Genomic DNA, 24,475 nt, shown 5'->3' on the forward strand with positions numbered 1-24,475 from the left:
CAATCTGGAACATCTTTATTTTCACATCTGTTTGGCATCTGGTACTTGAATGGAAAACTCATCAGTAAAGATCAAAGAAAACCAAGCCAAACCAAAACCAAACTAACCAAAAGCCAAACCCAAGGAAATCGCCAGATCATGTTTAAATGCTCAATTATTTAACCAGAAGCGACAATTTCTTCACAAATTATTGTGAGTGAAACTCCACTCATTTCTACCTATCTAAACATAGAAACAGTAGGAAAAGTGTAATGATGAAGAAGAATTTGCCCAGTACAGTTTTAGGAACATGCCCGACACGGCTCGATATCGCATTTCACCCGTGCGTACATTCGGGGCGCTTAGAAAGGGTACTTTTAGGGACAGGTCCGGGGCCGGGCGCTCCCCGGCGCGGAGGAAGGGCCGAGGCGGTGGGCAGCGGGCCCGCGGGGGAGCTGTCCGTGGTGCTGCCGCCGCGCTCCCCCGCGCTCCGCCCCGGCGCGGCCCGCCTCGCCCCGCTGCCTGCCGGGAAGCGGCCGCAGCAGGCCTGCGGCGGTGCGGGGCTTGCTTCTTCGCCGCGGCCTTGCTTTGGCTTGCAACTTCTTTAAGAGGGGGAAAAAAACAACCAGCCAACCAACCAACCAACCAACCAACCAACCAACCAACCAAAAAAACCCAAACAACGCGGGGAGCGCGGGGGGGGGTGTGGGGGGGAGGTGTGTGTGAAGAGGGTCGGGGGTGGGGGAGTGGTGGGAAGAAAGAAAAACGTTTATGTGGTGGGGTGGAGACGTCGCAGCCGCGATTCGTGTCTCAGTGGAGGCTGTCGGCGTCGCTGCGCCCGCTGTCTCTTGTGTAAGTGTCCCTGCCAACTAAAAAAGCAGAAACAGGAGCTCGGAGCTCACCCAGGGGAAGAGAAGGAGGGGCGGCCACCTCCGCCTCCCGCGCCACGGGTGCCGACGGGTGTCCCGAGGGGGCGAGGAGGCAGCGCCGAGGGGAAGGGGCCCTGCTGACACTAGGCCGGCGGTCCCGGGGCCACTCACTTCCTAATGTCCCGCTCTCGTTGAAGTCTTTTGCTACCTTTGCTCCTCCCCTTTCCCTGCCCCTGTTCCTCTCGTGGCGGTCAGGCACTGGTTAACACGCTGCTGCCCTCAAGAGAAGGCCCCGGAAAATAAAATAATAGACGAACATAAAAGATGCAGAGAGAGCCCGCCCCGCCGCCGGCTGCCCGCCCAGGAGCCCAGCGCTCTCTGCCGTCGAAGAGCTGCGCAGGTCGCTCCGCCCTGTCAGGGCGAGCGAGGCCGACGGTGACACGGAGATGGGCCGGGCGGCACCAGCCAGGTGAAGAAAAGGCGAGCCGGGAGTCTCCATCGCGTCCTCGCAGGTGGAGGCGGCCTCGGCCACAGCACTGCGCGGGAACCTCTGGGCCGAGGCTGGGGCCGCAGGGGGCACGGGCCGGGTGTTCCCATGGGCAAGGCGCTCCCCGCGGGCCGGGATTGCCGCCGGCAGCGCGGGGCGGCCGAATGGCGGCCGCGGCGCCGTGCGGGGCGCGGCGGGCCGGGCGGCGGATGAGCTGGCCAACGCCGCCGCCCGCGGGGACCTGCAGCGCCTCGGGGAGCTGCTGGGCGGAGCGGCGGACCCCAACGCCGTCAACTCCTGCGGCAGGACTCCCATCCAGGTGGGGAGGCGAACCGTTGGCAGCCGGGCAAGGGCAGCGGCCCTCCGTGCCCTCCCCGAGAGGGGCGGCGGCAGCCCCGGGGCAGCAGCGGACCCTCCGGCGCCCCGGAGTAGGCCGCCCCACCTCACTTGTGCTCGGCGGCTGTCGAGGCGGCGTGGCAGAGGGGTTCTTGTCGTCTCTATGGAAGGAGAAAGTCTTGCGGTGATGGCCGCAAATCGGAAGGTTTTAGTCTCAGCAACCCTTTACTTTATTTGACCCAGCTGAGATAGGATGACTCAAATCCGAGAGCTTTAATGCTCATCTCGCAAAAAAAGTGCAATAAAATGGAACAAGTCACGTTTGCATGCATTTTCCTTTCGTTATACCTCATCTTTTGCTTTATATGACTTAGTATTTTTGTCTCCGATCCCACGGGGAGAAGGGGTATTAGGTGGCTCTGGTGAACAGAAAACACCCGGTCCGCGACAACCTTGCCCAGCTGACGCTGCAGGTAGACAACTAGCAATCCCTGTGGAACTCAATCTGCCCACATTTTACACTCGCATGAACGTGTAGGTAGACGCAGCGCCCAGAGGTGTAGTAGAGGTTAAATTTATAAAGGCTGAGTTAATTTTCGAGGTAGTTCTAGCCAGCTTTTTCTTAAAATATCAAAATAAAACGAAACTGGAATAATCTGAGAAGCTATATTTAAGTTTTACTGCCCGTGCTTGCGAAACACTCTCCTACAAAATGTCGGTGGTGTATTTCACTCGAAATAGGTATTAGTTGCAGTGCTCCAGTGCCTTTTTTTTTTTTTTTTTTCTTCTCCGCAATCTTCGAGGCAGGAACTTAGCCCCTGTGCTGACCTCACTGCTGGGTGCGCTAGGGGAAATCCAGTTTAGAAAATGGAGGGGCAGGGCTGCCGGACGCGTTGGTACTGCCCTGGACACGCGGGTCAGGCAACAGGTTCATTTTCTTCCTGACGGTGAGGGGAGCGCGGGTGCAGCCCCGCAGACACGGTGCGTTCCCTGCATTACGCGTCTCCCCTCGCCAAGGACCCTCTGGAGAAGTGTCACGGATGCGAGCGGAACGACGGCGGTCCCCGGGCGCCGCTGGACCGGCACGGTTCCCCGGGGTCCGGTGCAAATCGACTTGGGACTTGATCTGGGTTTCTGTGGGAGCGCGCCGGAGACGGGCGTGCCCCTTGCCCTGGTTCGTCTGCTCCAAGCCTACCGACCCCGCCGGCTCCAGTCGCGGAGCAGGCTCGGTGCGCATCCACATGTCCCGACCCCGACAGGGGTCCCGACCCTCTCTGCCCCATCTGTTCCTCCTGTCCCCTGTCGTGGATAAATGAGAGTTTTCCAAGGCGGCAAAACTCCCCCGACGGGTACATGTTCTCCGCCGTTCGTGGCACGGCCTGAGCACACCTCTGTGCCTCGCCCGCGGATCTTCTTCTTTCCATCACGGACCCCTGGTCCTTCCGGGCCGAGCGAGAAAGTCTGAGTTCTGCGGCGGGCGCTGACGCTGTCTCTCCCCGCTGGTGATGATGCTGGGCAGCCCGCGGGTGGCCGAGCTGCTGCTGCGGCGCGGAGCCGACCCCAACCGCCCGGACCCGCGCACCGGCTGCTTCCCGGTGCACGACGCGGCCCGCGCCGGCTTTCTGGAGACGCTGGCGGCGCTGCACCGGGCCGGGGCGCGCCTCGACCTACCCGATGGCCGCGGCCGCCTGCCCCTCGACGTGGCGGCGGGGGGCCCGCACGGAGCGGTGGGGCGGTACCTGCGCGACCCGCCGCCCCTGCCGTGCCTAACTTTTCCCCGGACCACTGCCCGCGCCCGAGTCGGGAGACACCAAGTCGAACGATACTCATGCGGTGCTGTGAATAACCCCGGATCGCGTTTCCCTGCTGGGATGCACGAAGGACAGTATTTTTTACTCATGCCCGTATATTATCCTGCACTGGAAATGCTATGGCCCTCCGCAGGCCCCATTTTTCACACAAGAGTCCAAACACTGAAGAGAAATGTGAAATACGAAGTATGAAGTATGAAATACAGGGTAAGAAAACACTAAATGTGAAAATATTAAATAGCAAATACTGAATATTAAATACGAAGGAAAATCCCCGCACAGAAATATGGTGGAACAAACCCTTCCTCTGTTTTGATGGGGTCGCATCTGGACTTCCTGCTCCCCGGGAGTCCCCCACTCATGCTTGTTAGCCCTCCATCTGAAGAAGATGGGAAAGGTTTCAGGGTTTCAGGGTCTCCCTGTCCCAACAGCTCCCTCTTTGATTTTGGTTAAACCGAACTGAAGGGGTGCTGAAGCCAATCTGCCTCTCTCTGGCAAAACCGGCTGGACAGCAGGATCAGTTCTTCTCCTGGTGTGATTGAAGCTTTGGCAAATACCTTCTTAAAACCGCATAAGATGCTGCGCATGTCTGTACACGTATCGACAGCGCATCCGTGGCTCTCCTGGTGTAGGCTGCAATCATGACCAGAACCTGGAAGGAGAAAATAGGAAGAGATGTGTGTTTCTGCAAGCCTGATGCAGTCCCCAGTTGAAGAATTCGTTTTAACAACTTGCAAGTGACCTCCCCTGCGTTATAGTACTTCTAAAAAACCACGTGATTGTAAAACCAAGGCAACTCTAAACGAAATATTAAAAGTCATACATCTGAGTTCGACTCCAGTGCTTCCCAAGATGCTCAGAGGTGATACATTTGGTAAAGAAACAAGCAGACCTTTGAAAGAACTCTGCTGCTGGTGGGTGAAGGAGGAGGGGGGCTATATAGTATGTGACAATCGATATATGTTTCACTGGCTGCTTCGGTGCCGGGGGAGTTGGATGTGAGCACCCCAGGAAAAAGATACAGCGGCAGCCCAGCCTTGTGCCGAGGTGAAAGGAGGAGGCGGGGAGACCCACTCTCAGCACAGCGAGTGTCCAAGCCCCCCAGAGAGGTTTGCTGAGGGAGCGCACAGACAGCAGCCAGCCGGGCGGTGAGGCAGGCGGCAGGAACGGTGCTCCCAGCCGGTGCAGCACAAGCGGTAGACCCTGCCTCCCTCCCTGGAACCCAAGTGGGACTGTGCTCCCACGTCCTGCACCTTAGGGGCTGAAAAAGGAAAGCCAGGGAGGCAGTGACAGAGCTCAGGTCTTGTGCCCCAGCGCTAACTTGGGCATTTTGCAGAGCTACCTGTAGAAAAGGTGAAAAATGTTTATCTGGGTTTTGCATTCCTACTGAGTATCCAACCCCCAGGTATTTCAATATATAAACATGAAAAACAACGTATATACCTTTTTTTTGTAACGTGTTGGAACATGTTATTTATTATAATGTAATTTCGTACAACACATGTTCTATAATTACTTCGTATCTGTTGTCACACTAGAAAATATTTAGTTATGTCACTAATGTACGTAATGTATCTGTAATACCTATATAAAATATACGTGGTACACATACAGAACACACATATGTAAAAAGTTATGATTATGCATCAATGTATTTGCTTATGAAGTATTTTTAAATGTAATATGCTTAGTTGATTATGCTTCTTGGTTTAATTATAACGAAATTATATGTATATAAAATATGTACCATTTATGTCATCTTATGTCTATAGTCACAATTTTTCATTGTAAGAATGTCTAGAACATATATTCTATGCTTATCTTTAAATAGAAAACAGGTAACCTTATAATATGCCATTATAACACCTTAGTAATTTGCCCTAGAACATGACATAGCTGAACCAAGGACAACACTGGGGATGTAAAAGTTAAGTGCCTACATCCTATGCCTGTGGGAACCAGAATGGAGCTGCAACCAGGTGTGGAGATAGGAGAAAGCTAGAGCCTGGCCACACTCCTTATAGAAGAGTAAGGTTCTATTAAACTTCATTTCCATCCTCAATTGGACCAGTATTCCTGTTTTAAATTGCCATTCTCTCCAAGAATCAGATTTTGTTTCATTTTTTTAGCATTCCCATTAAGGCTTATGAAACTACAGCAACAAAAATAGTAACATTATGTTACTGCTGTTACTGTCTATAAAGTTGCCAGGGGGGAAAAAAAAAACCCCAAACCCTCAATTTGCTAGGCTGACTGCACCAAATAAGCAGAGTATGCCCTCAAAACCTAGCAGCTAAATATCTGATTGCTATAAATCTGCCTCACAGAGTAGCTCCGATTCCCCTTCCCAGATCAGGCCTGTGGTGGGGACTACTTACTCCATGGAAGGATCACCGGCAAGATCCTGCTTGGCTGCAGGAGCTTCCACAGGCACCTTTTCTTCTGGCAGCAGCATTAGCGGCTCCAGGACTTGAAGTACTCCTTGAAAAGTAGAATAGCACAGTTAACAACAAACAGCGGCAGCAGTATGCTTTACCAAGAAAGCCCTAAAAGTGTTATGTTTAAGGCTGTAGATTACTCACAATTTTTATTTTTAATATTGCCACCATAACTGAGTACATGTCCGAGCCTTCTGCAGCAGGGTTTGCACCCTGTGCAGGACGAGCCCCGGACCGGCCATGTATTCAGCATTGATGGGTATTCGCTTTCTACTGCCAAAGTTGTCGGTACATCCTCTCACTGCTGCTCTGGCACCTGCATCATAACATCACTGGCAGGCGTTCATTTCTCTTAATTTTGCCTTTCCTATCGGGAAGCAGTAATCATGGCAGGGGACAAAAGGATTAAAAAGTAACAGGAAAAGGAAAGAAACAAAAACAAACACAAACAAACAAACAAGAAAAACAAACAAACAAAAACAAAAAACAAAACAAAACAAAACAAACACCAAAAAATAAACAAAAAACCCCCACACCACCAAAACCACTTCTCTCGAAAGGTGCTTTCATTTTGAAATGGCCGGTTTTACTCATTCAGTTTCCAAGGCTTGAAATCGGACTTGAAAATAAACCACTACAGGGCTTTCCTTATCAGCATTGTTGTCGGGGTTACTCCGTGCCGGGGCAGGAGAACCCTCCTGTTGACATCCGAGTTATTACTTTTTGTCCGCCTGAGAGAAGGAGGTGTTTGTTGTGGAGGGGATGTTGCGCGCCCTTATGTCACCAGCCCTCCGGCGGACTGCCGCTCTGCGTCCCCTCCCGGCGCTTTCTCCGCCGCTCCCTGCAGTCCTGGAGCCGCCCCGACCTCTCTCCCCAGCCGCCTCAAGCCCTGACAAGCCGAGCCGGGCCCCGCCGCGCCCGAGGAGGGCGAAGATGCGCCGGCAGAAACGGCGCTCTCCGTGCCTCTTCTCTCTTCTCCTGACGCCTCGCACGGAGGTAACCCGCACCGGGGGGCGGGGGGAGAACGCTGGCAGAAGGATTCTTGGGGTGAAGAGCGGGACGGTGGGATAGCGGTAACCCCCTCCACCGCCCAGGGATGCTCTGCCCGGCGGCAGAGCTGGCTCAGCACCCTGGCTGTCGCGAGTCTGGGCAGCTCCCCGGTGCTTCCTAGGATCCGTGCGGGCGGCGGAGCGCCAGCAGGTTGACTGAGGCTTCTGAGCGACCCTCGGCTGCTCCCCGGCCCCGCTCCAAAACCTCGTCCTTCAAAGGGAAAGCGAAGAGGTCCGACACCGCGGAGCACGAACGGGGAGAAGGCCCGGGGGCTGGGAGGGGAACAGTTCATTACCCTTTTCTGCGACCGGCGCGGGGATATTGCGATCCTCTTTTCTTTTCTCCCACTCGCCCCCGGCCCCTCTTCCCCACCCCCGCTTCGCTACGCAGCGCTCCCGCGTCGCGTTCAAATGGCCATGTGACAAGGAAATAGCTACTCGCCCGGGCCAACACTGGCCCGCGCTTTTAAAGCGGTAGCGATCCGCTAGCCGGCTCTGAGAGTGCCAGCGCAGCGCTCGGCGCCGCTGCAGGGCCCCTTCCCGTCGGGGCTTTCCCGGGGGGACTGGGGTCCGAGAACAACTCAACAACAACAACAAAAAAACCCGAACGAGTCCCCGAACGGAGCGGGAGGCGGTGTGTTTGGAGGGGCAGAGCGGTGGGAGGGCAAGGAGATGTCGTCAAGGCTTTATTTGAAAGCAGGGGAGCGCCCTGCGATTGGACGGTCTCCACGCCCGTCTGGTAGCGCTGCTCCCCGGGACCAGACAGTGGGAGGGCAGAGGAGCCGGCGATCTCCCTCGTCCCCATCCCCCGCTGACTTTGCCCTCTTTCGAGTCGGGAGCCATCATCATGGGCGGAGTTTAGAGCGGGGTGTAGGGGAGGGGTAGGGAGGTGAAGTGAAATGGGGAGTCGAAATTAGTTAAACGGAAAAAAAAAAAAAAAAGAAAAAAAAAAGAAAGAAAATCCTCTCCAATGAATGGAGGGTGAGAGGGCCGATTCACCGGTGGGGCCCGGCCGGGGAGGTATTTGTAGCGCTACGCGCCCGCGGCTTCCCCGCACCCATGACCCCGCGGATAAGGTGCACCATCCACTTTCGGCGCGCCCGCAGCCTGCCCCGGGCCTGGGCGCTGGGCTGGCGCATCCTCCGCCGCGTTTTCGGGGCGCTGGGGCGGCGCGGGCCGCGACGCCTCGCCCTGCAGCTGGTCCTGCGGCGGAGGCGCCGCGGGAGCCCCCGGCCCAGGTAGGACGCCGGGAGCGGGGCGGCGCGGGCGGCCCGACGGGGCGGCAGGAGCGGGAGGCGGCGGCCCAGCGCCGGTGGGGCCCCGTGGGGACCCCTCCGCATCCCATGCTCAGATGGCACCGGGAACGCGTTAGATTACTGCAGGCGGGGTGTTTCTGTGAGTGTTGGGGTTTTTTGTTTCTTTGTTTTTAACGCAGTAGAAAATGTCTTGAAAAGTAACTGTAATTTATTTCTGCCTTGCTTCCCACTTTTTGAGGAGTTTTCTGTATAGTTTATTACGAAAATATAAACCCACCGCCCCTTACCACCCCTTTCAGACAGTTCCTTGCAAACAAGGAACATAGCTATTGCTCTGAAGAGAGAAAATGGCCACTGTTTTCCGACCGAGTGTATTATTTTCCACTCTTGTAAACGACTGTGAAATACAGTGGCCTACTTTTCCTTCGCTCGCCGTTGATAAAATAAGGGAAATAAGAGCCAGAGCGGCCGAGCAGCGTCAGAAAGAATAATTAAAATACACTCATATGAAGGACCTTGAGAGACATCGGAGGCTCAGGCAGTTTTAGGAACTTTTTCCTTATTGCAGAGTGAAAAATCGGATTGTTATGGATCTAGGCATTGATTATCACACGGAAAAAAAAATAACAATAATAATTAGACATACAGTGAAGCTAAAGTGAATATTAATTTTGATGAAAATTTGAGGATTATTCTGCAAAATCCTTATAGAGGGTTGTTAGAGCATTCCACAACCTCCTCAAATACACAACACAGACTGGAAAAGAACAGAGATGGAAGAGCAGTAGAAATATTTGCTTCAAAACTACTTCAAAAATAGAGACAATTTATTTTATACATGTATAAATAGATGTATAAAATTTTTAACCTTTCAAGCTATAGGACTCGGGGTGTGGAGGTAAAGTAATTCAGAGTTTTGCAGCTCCACTGTCTATTTAGATTGCTTCCAGTGCTATTTGAATGAGAAGTGTGGGGCCATACACACAGGCACACACACATAAAAACTTATTCACATCTTTATAAATATATAAATCAGACACTATAGACAGTTTTCCTTGTTGCCTTCAAATGCCTCTTTTTTTTTTTTTCTTTTTTTTTTTTTAAATTTGTATTTGTGTTTGTATTTGTATTTGTAGTAGGCCTCATTTCTTCATTTCACACTAAATGGGAGAAAAAGAAACTAGAAACTCTGCCCGACCTGAAAAGCATGAATCTCAAATACAAACATAAGTATGAGGGTGCTAATCACCTCGAAGTAAATTCTTTATAGCAAGGACAAAAATCCCTTATGGATCCGGAAGTGTGGCTATTATTTTGTCACTCTATTTCCACACTTGCAGTAAGTACTGCTACTTTTTTGTCCCCTTCTTCTGAGCATTTAATCGAGGAGAACGAGTTTTTCTAAAATGCCAATTAGCTCTAGACTACAAATCTCATTTTGCAGGGCCTGGGATGGAGTAAGACACATGTGAGTGTTAAATTTAATTAAAAAAACAAAACAAAACAACCCACAAAATGAACCCAAAAACCCCTACAAAAAATATGATACCTGGGGGTAATTTTGTAACTGTCTAGAGTAACACAGAATGGAGTTGTGGCTGCTCAGTCTCTAGAAGTGCCCAAGACCAGGGTGGATGAGGCAGGGCAGTGGGGTGGGATTGGAAGTAATATCTCTGAAGTCCTTTCCAACCCTAAACAATCTCTGGTTGTAAAATACACTCTGTGAAGTATTTATTCGTTATTATTGCAGTTTCTTTGAGTTATGTTTGAGCTTTTGTGTGTGGTTTGGTTTTGACTTTGTTCGGGATAATTTTTAGATAATTTTTAAGTTCAATAGAAGCCCCCATGGCACAACTTCTCAATGACTAGAATTGAGTTGACAGATTTTCCTGTTCTTTACCAATATGTGTCATCAGGATAAATATCTTTGCAAATATTCTGACATTTTAAAGTGAAGAGGAAAATGATAATGTTACGTTATTTCTGTACATGGGTATTGCTTCATTTTTAGTGTAACTCAGAACAACTATCCCCCCCCCCCTGCCTCCCCCCCATAAAACAAGTTACTTCCATGCAACCTCTCCCTTGCACCTCCTGCCTCTGCCTCTCTTGTGCCGTTTTTGCCTATCTACAAGCTAGGAAATCCCAATATTATGTTCTTTATAGTTTGTCTCTTTATAGTATTTAATTAACCCCTGAACCAATTATCAAAATACTTGTTAGATAAAATGTAAATGTTTTGAAAATTTTGGTGCTGTTGTTGAAAGGGTAATACTTGCTAAGCCTTAAACAGGGCATAAGATGGCTGCATTTGTTAACTGAAAGTTACCTCTTCCGTCCTTTATGCTTATCAAAACATCTCAGAACAATTTGCAGGATTACTGCAGTGTAGTATTAAAATTTATCTGTTTTCAGTGTCAAAGATCTGTATGGTTGAATAATGATTCTAAAATTAAATAAGAGCAGAAATGTGGGATAGGTACACTGCTTAACGTGATTCATTGTGGGGTTTTTTTTGTTTGTTTGTTTGTGGGGTTTTGTTTTTTTTTTTTTTTTTGTTTGTGTTTGGGGTTTTTTTTTTTTTTTTTTTTTTTTTTTTTTTTTTTTTTTTTTTGGCTCCCGTGAAAATATCTTTGCAGTAAGCTTTATTTGGAAGAAAAGGTGGATTCACCTCCCCCCCTCCCCCCACCCCCCCCGAAATAGAAGTGCAATACAAGGTTCTTTTTAAAAACACACTAGCATCGGCCGTGTTATTATTACCCTAACTGCAGATATGACTCCGTGTTGTTATGTTTTGATTAATTTGAGATCCTTTGTTGTTTCTAGAATTGTATAATATGAGATTTTCTTATAGAGGGGAAAGAAATGGCATTATTTCAATAATGTAACTTAAAATGCTGTGACTCAAAAATGTTCTAGTAGTTTTATATGAGATTTGGAGAGTCGGTAATGTTGGGACATAATAATGGAACAGTATTTGTTGTTTTACACTCTTAGCTTTCAACATAATTTAGTGAAGATGGAGATATAGACAAGCCCTCTGATTTGAAACAACATCTTCACTTGAAAATATATTGACATGTGAGTGTGCATTTTTTTTTTTTTTTCTTCACGGAATTAACTAGGTTGGAAAATACTTTTAAGGTCATTGAATCCAACCTATTTTTATGCTTATATAGTCACAAAAATATATGTATTCCTATATTTATACATACAAGTGCATAAAGTCCATGATCAGTACTATTTCACAGAAAGCAAAGCTAGGCAGTGATAACATGCAGCCCTGCCACACACCACTATTGGTATGAAATTTTGAGACACCTGACAGACATAATCAACGAGGTTTTCGCCTTGGATTTATCTCTACATTGCTATTGTTAATGTCAGAGCGCACAAGAAGAACGGGAAGATACTTTACTTCTTTTTTTTTTTTTTGGGGGGGGGTGGTCATCTTAATTTCTTAGACTGTACTTTAAAGACTTAATCTTTAAAAAATCCACTCTTTTAAAAGTTTGGGGTTTTAAAATATTATTTATTTATTTTAAATTGTCCATCTGTCCCGAGGGCCGCTTTGCACCATGCATTGTAGAAAACCCATGGTGTGGTGGGAGTTCACCACAAGCAAGCGAGGGTCTTGCCTTAAATGTTGGACCCTCATCTTGCAATGCCACGTGCCCCAGACACTTGGCAAGGGAGGCTCAGAAAGCCACTAAATGACGACATTTTAGTGAACCCTTGACTTGTCTGTTCAGGGATAAATCTCTGATTATTTCTCCTCATCCGAGGATGCCTCTGCTTTTGGCTAGTAATAAATGTCGACATAAAATCACCATGTTCTTCTTTAAGCTATGCAGAGCTCTTTGGGGGTTGTATCAGCACACTGGATACTTCTGATACTTCTTCTGTGGCATCGCAGCGGTCTTCTGGGGGGGAAAAAAAAAAAAAAAAAAAAAAAAAAAAAAAAAAAAAAAGAGATTAGGGAACCGACATTTTGAGGGATGGGGGGGAGGGGGGAAAAAAATGGAAAATACGACCGTGAGGCCCTGAAAAACACCCTTATTCCCCTTGCCTCTTATAGAGGTCTGCCCGGAACTTGGAGGTGGCGGAAAAAAGACTTCACTGAGCAGGTCGTGGGTGCCACCACCAGGTCCCCCTCGACGGCCGCGGGGAGGCGGGGGGGGGGGGGGGATGTGGCTTGGGCGGGGGTCTGTGTCACAGGCTTTCTCGAGGCTTGCACGCCTCCTCGGGGAGACGCTTGGCGGAAAGCCAAGGGGAGGAGCCAGATGCTTGGATTTTGGGGATCTTTACAGCTGCAAGGCGCGATTCTTCTGCCTAGCCTCCGGCTGCGCTGCTGGAGCTGCACCTTACCCTGGCGGGCTCTCGCCGCGGTTTTCCTGCTCCCGGGAGGCTCTGGTTAGGCCAGGCTGAAGCGATCCTGTTCTCTCCGGTCCCTTCCTCCTCCGGTCCGCCAGCTCTCGGCAGGCACAGGACGGAGGGATGGATCCCCGACTCACCGTTCGGAGGGGCTCGGGCGGGGCAGGACCCCTTTCGGAGCCGGAAGCCAGAGCCATCACCCTTACAAAAGCCCCTCTCTATCCCGGCAAAGTTCAGGTCCGTCGTCCCTTCGTCACGTGGTCGATTCCCCGCGTAGATACTCGCGTGACGCGTCCCACTTGCCCCGGCCGAGGCAGCTGCCGTGAGAGCTGTTTGCCCGTGGGCCTGCTCCCCACTCCCCTGCCTTCGCAACCCGCCCCCGTATGGGGAGAGGTTGGGGGCGCAAGGCCGCCGCCCCCATCCCTTCTCCCCGCTGAGAGGAAAGCCCCGCGAGAGCCGCCCGCACTTGAGGTGGGGATAGCCCCCGAGGTGCCGTGCTTGGGGACCCGGCTGCCGCCATCCCGCGGTCCTCCGCTGCCCTGCCCCGGTGCCCCTCGCCCCGGGCGGGAGCGCGGATTTCACCGCAGCCGCTGGGAGCCGGGGGGAGAGCGGATGCTGCGGCGCCCGCCCCGCCGGGAGGGGCAGGAGGGAGTGGGGTGGGAGGGGAGGGGAGCGGAGGGGGGCCGCTGCCCTCGGGAAAGGAGGAGCTGGATCGAAGCGACGCGAGAGATCGCAGCCAAGGGGAGAGGCAAAGCCAGCGGCGGCCGTGGGGCTCAGGTCGGGGGGGGGCAATGGAGAGGTCCCTCCGGAGCGACGGCGACCGCCTGTGCAGCGCCGCCGCCCGTGGGGACCACGAAGAGGTGAGGAAGCTGCTGGAGGCAGGCGTGGATCCCAACGGGACCAACGTCCTTGGGAGAACCCCGCTCCAGGTACGGAGCGCGGGGGAGAGGGGGTAGCTGGAAACGGGAAGGGTGGAGGGGCGCGCCGGGAGGGGGGAAGCTGTGCTCTGCCACGGCGATGGGGGAAGGATGGGTATTTCGTGTTTAGAATGACTTTTTATTGTTATGATCGGAACCGTACTCCAGCCGCAGCTGTCTGAATTGAAACGGGCCCTTTACTTTTTAAAATAAACCCGTCCTGAAAATACCAGATAGAGCTTAGCGGGGAACCGCTGGCAGCAAACGAATTTTTCCGGGGAATACTGAAAAGGACAAGCGGGACTGCAAAAACCGCTTCCAGATGACTTATCCAGATAGGTTTGGGGAATCTGCACTTCGTGCGTTTTTCTCGATTTTTAAAATACGGCCCGAACCGATTTTTTTTTTTTTTTCCCCAAGGAAATCGAAGCAGGACCCCTTTCTAGTATGTTCGTAAACAAAGAACCGAGAAACTGTAGTGGTAAAAATTGTAACTTTAACCTCGGTATATATTAGTAGTCAGCTCTTTTTCTTCTTTTAGTAGTAGTAATTTCAATATTCTCTAACCGTCAATAGTGGCAGTATTTATTGATAGATGTTAGAATTACTAGTAGAGTTGCTTTCCAGGCAGTTTGAGAATTAAAAGTGTGTTATATTGGACATGCTTAAGTAGACACTTTTAAAATGTTCGTTGAACTTTTAATATACTGTGATTTAAACTATAGTTGTGTATCTCACGAAGCAGATGTTTCTAGTTTTAATGATTCATCAGCTAAGCTGAATAGCCATTTTGGTCCTTCCAATTTACATGAAAAGTGAAATATTTTTCTGAAGTATATTTCAGAGAAAGGCTCTCAGGAAGCTATTCTGAGTGAACGTTTTATTTCTGTTTTATGTTCAAACTACCGATTAAAAGAATCTCCAAACTTTTATAAATTATCTCTTCCTTTTCCTCATTTCAGACTAAGTTCTCTTTCTCTTGTCAGCAACTTGCAAAATGGCTGACACTCGAATATATGGACCCTCTTTCTCTTTCTGAAAATATTAATATCGGGAATTTATATATTATGATATTTATAAGTATTTTCACACTTTTACTATAAATAAACCAAATTATTTGAAGTGCACAAACCAAAGTCCCGAGAAAGAAATTGACAGAAAAAAGTATTGTCTTAAAATCTTTTTTTCAATGTGTTAAGTGGCAATTTACGGTAGTTAAAAGTCCACTGCAAATGACCAGGACAGTAAAGGAAGTAAAACCCCATGTGCAAATTTATTTTGGTTGATTAGGGGTTTTCGTTGGATTTTGTTCAATCGTGTATTATCGAAAGTTTCTGATACTGGCAGAAAAGCAGAATGTCATACGAATTTGCCATCATTCGGGATTTTCCATGTTTTATGGATTGCTCGTGAGCGCTCAGCAGCTCCTCTCACACCTTTGAGAGGGCAGAGCTGAGAGAGAGAAAAAAAAAAAAAAAAAAAAACACCCCAAAGCAAAACAACAACAACAAACACCCAAAACAACAACAACAAAAAAAAACTTGTTCCGAAACTCAGGAAGAGAAAAATCGGAATTACCCACACAGAATGCCGAAAGGAGCCACACCCAGCTGCATTGCCCATTGCTGTGCTGACCGTCGATAAATAGAAAATGCGTTCAAAGTGACAGCGCCCTTAATGCAAGGTTCCTCAGGGCTGTCACAAAAACACATGGTGTATATATGTAGTATACGAATATTTACAAACTCTTTATGCGTATAAATATAGTTAATGTATTTTGAATATATGTGTATGTCTAATGTATTTATTATATATATACATGCACTCTTTATTATATAATAAAGGGTACATTACAGAAACGTTATCTATACTATGTGTACACACACACACGGCTGCGTCAGTATCTGCGTATAAACTTTTGTGTGTACATATATATGCTTATACACACACCACAAGTACCATTTTTACCGTGGTGTATATAAACGTGAAGCAGAACATACACATGCGCTGTACCTAGTCTGGAAACCACTAGCTAATATTTTTTAAAATTTATTATCTTATCATAGACCATCTCGAGTTGGGAGGGGCCCGTACGGACGATGGCAAACGGCTGTCACAATATATGCAGGTCACGACTACGAGTAGCAGGCACAGGAGAATTACTCCCCAAAAGAGACGCGGGTCCGGCCGCCGCCCGCCCCTGCTGCCCCCCGGACTCTCCGCGGAGGCGGTGCTGGGGACGGGGAGGCGCTGACGCTGTCTCTCCCCGCAGGTGATGATGCTGGGCAGCCCGCGGGTGGCCGAGCTGCTGCTGCGGCGCGGAGCTGACCCCAACCGCCCGGACCCGCGCACCGGCTGCTTCCCGGTGCACGACGCGGCCCGCGCCGGCTTTCTGGAGACGCTGGCGGCGCTGCACCGGGCCGGGGCGCGCCTCGACCTACCCGATGGCCGCGGCCGCCTGCCCCTCGACGTGGCGGCGGGGGGCCCGCACGGAGCGGTGGGGCGGTACCTGCGCGACCCGCCGCCCCTGCCGGGAACCGGGGGGGCCGCCGAGAAGGCTGCGCGCTGACCCGCCCGCGCCCGCCGTCCCGCCGAGTCCTGGTACCCTCGTCTCCTGCAGCCCACTTCCCCGCCAGGATCCCTGCCGCCGAGTCACCAGAGAGCCACCGCGGTTGGTTGTCCGACTGCTGGGAAAAGTCCTCCTTTGTCCCGTTACCTCCAGGGCTCCTCTCGTGCGTCCCGGGCACTCCGGCTCCCGCTTCTGCAAGAAGACACGTGCTGCTCAATTTCCTGAGAAAAAATTTAAAAAAAAAAAAAAAAAAAAAATCCAAAACACAATGAAAACTAGCGCTCCTGCTTCTCCCTCTCGTGCTCTTCAGCGGGCAGAGCACAAGCAGCAGACGGTTCTTCTGAGTTCTAGGGGGAAAAAAATATTAAATGTTCGCTTCCCCCCCCCCCCCCCTTTTTTTTTTTTTTTTTTTAAAAAAAAAAAAAAAAAAAAAAAAGCTGCCTAGAGAAGTGAGAGCGCTATGTTTCCCTTACTGGCTTGCTCACTACCCTGCAAGGCTTTGTATTTAAGTTGTTCCTTGAAATCCTTTTTTGTTGTCGTACTCCAAAATAGTGAACAATTTAGCCATATCATTCACAAATTTAATTAATCCCCAAATCTTCTCACCAGCCCTCTCAACATAGAGTTTGAACACCAAGATACAACAATGATTGAATAGTAAAAATTTTAACGCTGATCAGCATTACAGTTTAGAAAATACAAACATTTTGTGTGGCTGTATTTATGGAAATTTTTGTGAGAAAACAATTGGCAATCAATTAGTTACTGCATCGGGTTTTGCATTTGGAGACCCCATTTCCTCAGAAGATATGGACAACTAGCTTCTTATTTTTAAGACAGCTTTCCAGGTCTCTAAACCACATATTTGAAAACAACAAAAAACGACCGAGTTTGGTTATAAATCGGGATCTTTGCTCACATTTTGGTTTTTGTTTTCTGCTTTTCCTGTGTAATTTCTGTCCTCTCCCCTATGTTCATACCACTTATGTCTGATTAAATACCTGCTATTATTCAGTAATAAGACATGAAAAAGATTGGCTTAAAAATAATTCACTCCTCATGTTCGACTATTTAATGGTTCTGTATTCAGCATACTTAGTTGGATCATGTTATTTATTTCAACTTCATTCGTTGCTTTCAATTTTTCTGTGTGTATCTGCATAAATAAATATGGATACACACAGCACTATCACGCAGGTTGGATAACAGGACATTTGCAGATATACCTTATTTAAGCATACACACACAAGACTTAAAAATACCCAAATAATCTATTTCCTTATCGAAACCAACACTTTAAGTGCAAAAAGAAAGCTCACTTGCACTTTGTTCCTTTATGTAATTTTATGATGTATTTTTAAAAATCGGAGAGTTTTCCGTTGGTTAGGGGCACAGGTCTCGAAGCAGAGCCAGACCCCTTTCTTTAAAATAGAAGCAGGGATGGGGAATCAGTCTCCCCTCACCCCCGCCCCTTCTCTCCACACTCCTCCCCCCATCACCCCACCCCGGGGTGTGTGTGTGTGAAATCTTAGCTCCCTGGGGGACAAACGGAGAGTGAGCCCCATCACAGAGGATGTTTGGCGTCTGAGACCAAACCCATCTGGGCCAGTGCGGGTGGGACAAATCGGACTCGATGCTTGTGGCTCCCTTTCTAACTCAGAATAGTCTGTAATTCTGTGAATGAACTTTTCATTTTCCCTTCCGACCCTCCAGGGGGTCGGGAGCTCAGTTCAACCTCTCGGGCTGGCGCCTGAGAGGTGTTTGGCAGAGCTCGGCTGGCGCGGCGGGGCGCGGAGCATCCACTCACACATCATCCGTGCCAGCCTCTCGGCTCGCCGTCCCGCTCCCTGCCGCCGGCCCTCCTGCCTGCAGACCGCCCACCCCTGCCGGGTGGGAGGGAGGGCCAGAGCTCCGAGAAGTCCCCTCCGAAACATGGCAGGGGGAGTGGTATCCCATTCACACCGGAATGCCAACGGGGCTTTCACCAGTCTCTCCCCACTCGGGAAAGCTGTGCCAAAAACGTATAACCTTCCCAGAGGCTTTGGCCTCACAGCCACCAAAGCCCAATACTTCCTTGGGGAGTTGCCTGAACAGGATGGAAAGTTCTAGGCATGGAGTTATGTATGGTGATTTCAGAGGTAGTGTAATTGTGGTTCATTCTTTGGACAAGGACGCAGTAGTGCTGTGTGCTACAAAAAGCACACCTCAATTGTGTGCGAATGCCAACATCTGAATAATTTGACAAGATATTTTTCTATTGTGGTGTCCTCTGCCAAACTTTAATAAAATACCTTCAGGTGTAATGGCACGTAAAAAAACAGAGTTTGCTATTACACACAATGAAAAATTACTCTTTTAGAACATGATTCCCAAGCTCTACAACAGGCAACATCCCCTCCAAATTTACCCATGTTTGTTGTGTCTAAAGGTCCACAGGCTTTAAGTGCTGTGTTCAAAATCTTTGAAAGCTTCAGGGAAAACAGGAAAAACAAAAAGTGTTTTTCACAAATTTTCTACAAAAAGTAGAAAAGGAAATCATCACCCCACCTTGCCTGGAACAAAGGTGTGGAAATAACATTAACTTCATTGCCTACTTACACAGAAAATAAACCTCACGTATTGTAAATCTCAGGAAGAAAATAGAAATGCTCATAGCCCTTTACAGAATAAAGTGAGGATCTGAAGATGGAAAAGGCAAGCCAAAGTACCAAATGCCAGAGAGGGAACCTCTGAAGACATTTGTGTCTTCTAAGTGCCCTGGTGGGGGAATCACTCCCAGGGAAGAGATGATATATCTAGTCATTCTATTTTTATTATTTTTTGATCAGATTTCAACCAATCTGTCCTAGGGTGACACACAATAGATAATGCATAAAAATAGAACACCACAATGTGTACCTCAAGGAGATCTAATTGTTGAGTGAGAATAATTTGTAAACATCACTGTCTGCTGGATGCTATTGCCATTGTCTGTACATTAAACCACGCAAAATAAAATAGAAAAAAATGTGTAAGTGAGAGGGTATGTGTTAAGTGTTGAATGTATGAACAAGTATTAAAGGTATAAGTAAGTGAAAGAAAAATCCTGCTGCCCTGCAGCCTAAGGCCTAAATTCAGTAGCTCAGTATAGAACGTGACAGGAGCATGATGGGTACTGCTTGTTGTTTGTGGTTTTTTGTGTGTGTGTGTGTTTTTTTGTTGTTTTTTTTTGTTTTGTTTTTTGTTTTGTTTTGGTTTTTTTGTTTGTTTTGTTTGTTTTGTTTTGTTTTGTTTTAGGGAGACTGGATAGAAGTTTTATGTGGATAAATACACAATGTGGAATATACGTTAGTTTTGTCCGTAAATCAACAATATGAGGATAAGGGGTGGAATGTCCTAGGGTGACTGTGTATCCCCCAATCATCTATTGGGTGCAAAGGGGAGGGGAAGCACTGTTTGTTTTTCCCCAGGAAAACTCTGCTCATCGGAGTGACCTTGAAGCGGGGGAGTTGGAACACGGCAAGACGAAAGAAGCTCTGTTGTTTTTTTCCCTGGGAGTTAGTTAGTTTAGTGCTAGTGTAGTTAGACCCTGTAAAATAGCTGAAGCGGTTTTTTTCCCCTTTTTTTCCTTTTTTTGCCCTCTCCTCGGAACCGTTCCAATCTTTCCAGACTAAGGACCTGGGGCAGCACCGGGGGCCTTCACAGGGGACCCACCCCACCAAGACCAGCCCTGCACATCTCCTTTTCTCCCAGCGCCAGCGGAGACGGAGCGATGGAGCACAGTGACGATCCTCAAGAGGAGACTTTCTCTCTTTAAGTTTGTTACCCATCCATAAGCGGCATGAAGCTCTTGTCATCGGGTGTTGTGCTGGGAGTGCTTTGCCTGTTTAATAAACAGTCTTTTTCCACTTCTCTCTGAGGAAGTCTTTTTCTGAACCAGTTGGGGGAGGGGAGGGAGCCCCATGGGATGGTTTCTCCCAAAATCAGCCTGAAAACACAACGCAATCCTAAACCAACACTCACTGAAGTATTTCTTTTTTTTCCTAAACTCACAGGAAAGAGGCAGAAGTACTTTAAAATACTGTATGAGCAGAAGATAGAACACTTTCTTTGTGGAAATGTCCCCAGAGGACCAATGTCTCCACATTACTGTCTCTTACTATGTATTTGTATGCATATTTATACTTCTGGTATGAACACTTGCAAAGAGAGTGTTTCTGTGATGGAGAAACTCCAAGAAGGCATAGTGAAAGGAGAGGTGGTCCAGAGAAGTTGAAAACCAAGAATCTTGCAACTAAAGGTGTCAGGCTGCCTCCCAGAAAGGTACCCAGATGACTGCCACTGGATCTGGCACTGCTCTTGTTACTGAGTGTTAGTTCAGGATTGAGAGTAGGCTGTGAGAAGCCCCATTTTCACCTATAGCTTCAGGCTAATAAGGACCAAGGGCACAAAACATCTAGGGTTTAGCTGACACCATCAGGAGAGGTCATGGTATTAGAAATATCCTACTTTCCACCACTGAACTATGTAGCTTTCATTGCCATTGATGCAGTCACTCCTTTCAGGAAGTAGACTCCCTCATGATTTTTCAACAAGAAACATTCTGACTTGAGCGCCAGCATCAGCACCTTTTTCTCTCTATGATGCTGGTTGTTGACAGGTAAGAAAACAAGCATGCCGAGAGCCAGGAGGAGGGTATCGAGAACAGGGGAGAAAAGACACAGGCCCAGCTCAAGAGCTTCCCCTGGGGGAAGCAGGGACGAACATGGCTGCCTGTGCCTGAATGGATGCACCAGGGACACTCACCCCTACTCCACTCCACGTCAGCCTGGGTCAATGGTTTTGTTTGGCTTCTTAACACTCATCCTTGCAGAAATCCAATGCGTGTGACTGATGAGCAGAGGCATTTAAAACCAAACAGTGGATCCTGCTTGGTGCAGCTTGTGAGAAGGCTTTTTTTGCCTATAAGAACAAGCACTTGAACACTGATGGCTTTATGTTTATGGGGTTTGTTTGGTTTTTTTACATCTGTTCTCTCTTTAGATGGCGAGCAGCCTAAGGGCCAGAGAAGAAAGTGAGAGTCAACCCAAGGTACCAGCAACACCATGGAGTGGAGAATTTGTACTAAACTGATCCAAGGAAAGATTATTCATTCCACTGTCCTCACATGCAATTAAGGGGAAAGAAACTCCTATTACCACCATCCTCCTAGCTTATCTTGTCAGTTTAACTTCAGGCAGATGCAAAAGAATGATTTTAATGTTTGACTGTTATGCAAACACAAAAATATATTTCAGAACCTTATTATGCACTTGATAAAAACCCATACAAAAGTTGCTTCCTATAAAGCACTAACTATTAAGATTCGAAGGTCAAATTAAAAGATTTCAGATGAAATGTCTTCCTTCTTTTGCTAGAGGAACCACACTGTAGAAAACCAAACAACTGGACAGACTTCATGTGTCCTCTAGGATATGTTTCACTTACAACAGGCACTATTCTGAGTTCCAGCTGGGTCTCATCTATGACACCCCCATGTTCAGATTGAAAACATACTTTCAAGTATGCCTAATCATTCCACAGGTCTTTGCATCACAAATTGCCTGAGCCAATTCATAGCAAAGGTGGTGGAGAAATTGTCAATCACCTAAATAAACAATGGCAAACTTTTGCAAAAGTGTGATCAAATGTTAGTTCCAGTTCTTTTGCACTGTCCTGCTTCAGCCAACATTGCAATGACAGTGGGGAGAGGAAGCAGTCATTAAAATAGTTAAGCCAGAATTTCCACCTCAGAAGGCTGATCCCGCCCAATGCTGAGCACCTCCTGAATTAATTTCTCCTCTTACTGATACTCATCTGGTTTCAATAGACAAAGTATTCTCTTGCTGGTTCATTCTGGGAACAGCAACTGCTCTCAGATGTGTTTTGAATACTAATACAAAAACTCAATTCTGATATCATATGCCATCTGTACAAATTCTGAGAGATGTTTTAGATATTAGCATGAAAGAGTGTGAAGTGTTAGATCAGTGAAAATGAGATATGAGTGGACAATCTCATGTTAGCAAGATAGGTCAATGTTAGGCTGCAAAGAATGCTTTAGAGAAAACGGAAAAATGAGAAAATGAGCAAATTTAATGGCCTGACTCCTGGTCTAGTTTGTCATACTTGAACCCAGAGTATTGCATTGTCACCAGTACAATATACTGCTAATATGCACACCGGAGGATGCTCTGAGCAAAAGAAAGGGATATCTCCTCCAAGACAAAAGGAGTTTAAAAGCCATGGATAGCTGGGCCAAGCAAAATACATCCAGTCAATGAAGACTGGGGTAGGCGATAATAGCAAGTCCAGACTCAGAGAGCAAGTGCTCATGACACAGGTAAGCATGAGCTTGGAATATAGACAAGGGAGCTGAATGCTACTGAGTCCAAATAGAGAAGTCTCTTCACTCAAAGCAGGAGTTCTGCTGCCTGGGACACCTATGCCAAGATAAGGCAGAACTCCTAATGATCATCACTGAAGAGACAGTTAGACAACAGCTTGTCTGTGTGAGTGTACATCTTCTCTTGCATATCATTTGCGTGTTGAACTTACCCTGCTGTGACATTTCTGCCTGTGGTCTGCGTAGAGCTCTGTTTAATAAAGTTCCAGTCTCTGACTTTGGACACCAGCTGAAAACTGAGTAAGAAATCAGTTGGCTATTTATTGTGTTTCCTGGTCCTTGCCCAATATTGACATAGCTCTTGCTTTATGCATCTGTGCCATTTGCATGCACTCAGTTCTACCCAGTCTTCCCTCTGTGTATGTGGGAAAGAAAATTAGGCTTTGAGCATTTGTTTCTCATATACCCACTGCAGCTGATTCCCAGCTGCATTTCTCTGTTTCCCCAAGGCATATCATGCAGAGCAGGAGAGACTGATCTGCTCTTCAGCAGTTCCTGCTACCTCTAGGGGTGCTCTCTTCAACCAAAGTCGAGACAGCATTCAGGCCACACAAATCAGTAAGTTTAGGACAATTCTGCTGGAGAACGAGAAGCAAACCTGGAAAACTTAAGGTAAAATTCCACTAGCTAATACTTTATTAAGCTTTCCATGGTCCTAATCCATTTTTTATGACATGTAATTTAACCACCGAGAAGCTACTTCATTTGCTTCAGTGCTCACTATTTAGGTACCTGTGTTGAAGTGACCAGTGTTTAGAAGAGGCTTTCAAGTAGTCTGCGAAACATATACATAGAAAGCAGACAGGCTTCCTGCTGAAAGCTTTGCTAATTTTTCTAGGAGACAGCATTTGGTGTAAGAATGTTAGTGTAAAACCAGAAGTGTATAACATGTTCGTACTTAACAAACAGAAACCCTGAAGTCTCTGTAAGACGAGCAATGGTATCAGTCAAGCTCAGAGGCCACACTTTGGAACCTCGGATTTTTAAAACTCAGCAACAGCAACAATTTACTATCCTATATCCTGATAAGCCATTTACCAGGATATAGGCCAAGGTACAATTTTCTAAGAGCCTTGCTAACACTGATTCTGATGTTATGATATCGGAGCTACATCAGTACTCTGCACCAGAAAGCAGTACTCCAAATACTTCACAGCAAATGAACTGAATAAGAGTTGCGCCCTCACTCCCCACCCCTCCGCCCCCCAAAAAAGAAAAAAAAAAAAAAAGAAAAAAAGAAAAAAAGCCTCATCACTGTCTCATTCTTGTGAAACCAGACATATTCTGAGTTCAAGAAGGGGTCATGGTTCTTTGTTAGAATTTTTACTTGGTTTTAGTAATATGATACATACAATTTGTATCTTCTTCCTACCACACCTGCAGTTCTGCCTACAATAAATACATTTCTTAAGACTGTTTTTAGAAAGACAGTTAGAATCACTTATATTTGGTCCTATCTTTACATAATTAAACATTACCCTATGCTTTTCTTGTCAGTTACCATCTCTGTCTGTAGTCCTATGAATAAATTACTTGCAACATATTTCAGAGTATAAAACTTACAACTGAACTTTGCAAAAAACATACTACACACTACCAGAGTTTTACAGACTTTATACACAAATTCTGCATGAAATACTTTTAAGTACCAAGCCTGTGTTGACAGAGCAAGTAAGTATTACAGAAAGATCCCTTCCAGCCCAAACCATCAATGAGATATAGCCCAATCCTCCTACCATGGGCAGGGACACCTTCCACTAGTCATGGCTGATCAGAACTCTGTTTACCTGATTCTGAATACTTCCAAAGATATCCACAACTTATCTGAGCAACTTGTTTCACTGTCTTAGCAGCCCCGTCATAAAAACCATTTTTACATCCAATTTAAATATACGCACTCTAAGTTTAAAACTGTCACTACACTCTGTAGCGAAATGCTTCTCTCCATCTTCCTCATAAGCCCCCT

General features: G+C 47.6%; 2 protein-coding genes across 2 annotated transcripts; both read left to right on the top strand.

Annotated features, from left to right (window-relative positions):
* Positions 1-289: 289 nt before the first annotated feature.
* On the top strand, positions 290-3,935 carry LOC120765824 (cyclin-dependent kinase 4 inhibitor B-like). Its single transcript, XM_040091017.1, has 4 exons — positions 290-322; positions 1,361-1,653; positions 3,173-3,433; positions 3,914-3,935. The coding sequence occupies exons 1-4, from the start codon at positions 290-292 to the stop codon at positions 3,933-3,935; spliced, it is 609 nt and encodes a 202-aa protein (XP_039946951.1).
* Positions 3,936-13,390: 9,455 nt separating this feature from the next.
* On the top strand, positions 13,391-16,085 carry LOC120765825 (cyclin-dependent kinase 4 inhibitor B-like). Its single transcript, XM_040091018.1, has 2 exons — positions 13,391-13,528; positions 15,789-16,085. The coding sequence occupies exons 1-2, from the start codon at positions 13,391-13,393 to the stop codon at positions 16,083-16,085; spliced, it is 435 nt and encodes a 144-aa protein (XP_039946952.1).
* Positions 16,086-24,475: the final 8,390 nt, after the last annotated feature.

The sequence above is a fragment of the Hirundo rustica genome, chromosome Z, assembly GCF_015227805.2.
Source record: "Hirundo rustica isolate bHirRus1 chromosome Z, bHirRus1.pri.v3, whole genome shotgun sequence".
NCBI lineage: Eukaryota > Metazoa > Chordata > Aves > Passeriformes > Hirundinidae > Hirundo > Hirundo rustica.

Coding starts and splice junctions, on each gene's coding strand:
- LOC120765824 (XM_040091017.1), top strand. CDS start 290: ATGCCCGACACGGCTCGATATCGCATTTCACCC. Junction 1,654..3,172: donor TGCGGCAGGACTCCCATCCA/GGTGGGGAGGCG, acceptor TCTCTCCCCGCT/GGTGATGATGCTGGGCAGCC. Junction 3,434..3,913: donor CGCGACCCGCCGCCCCTGCC/GTGCCTAACTTT, acceptor CTGTCCCAACAG/CTCCCTCTTTGATTTTGGTT.
- LOC120765825 (XM_040091018.1), top strand. CDS start 13,391: ATGGAGAGGTCCCTCCGGAGCGACGGCGACCGCCTGTGCAGCGCCGCC. Junction 13,529..15,788: donor TTGGGAGAACCCCGCTCCAG/GTACGGAGCGCG, acceptor CTCTCCCCGCAG/GTGATGATGCTGGGCAGCCC.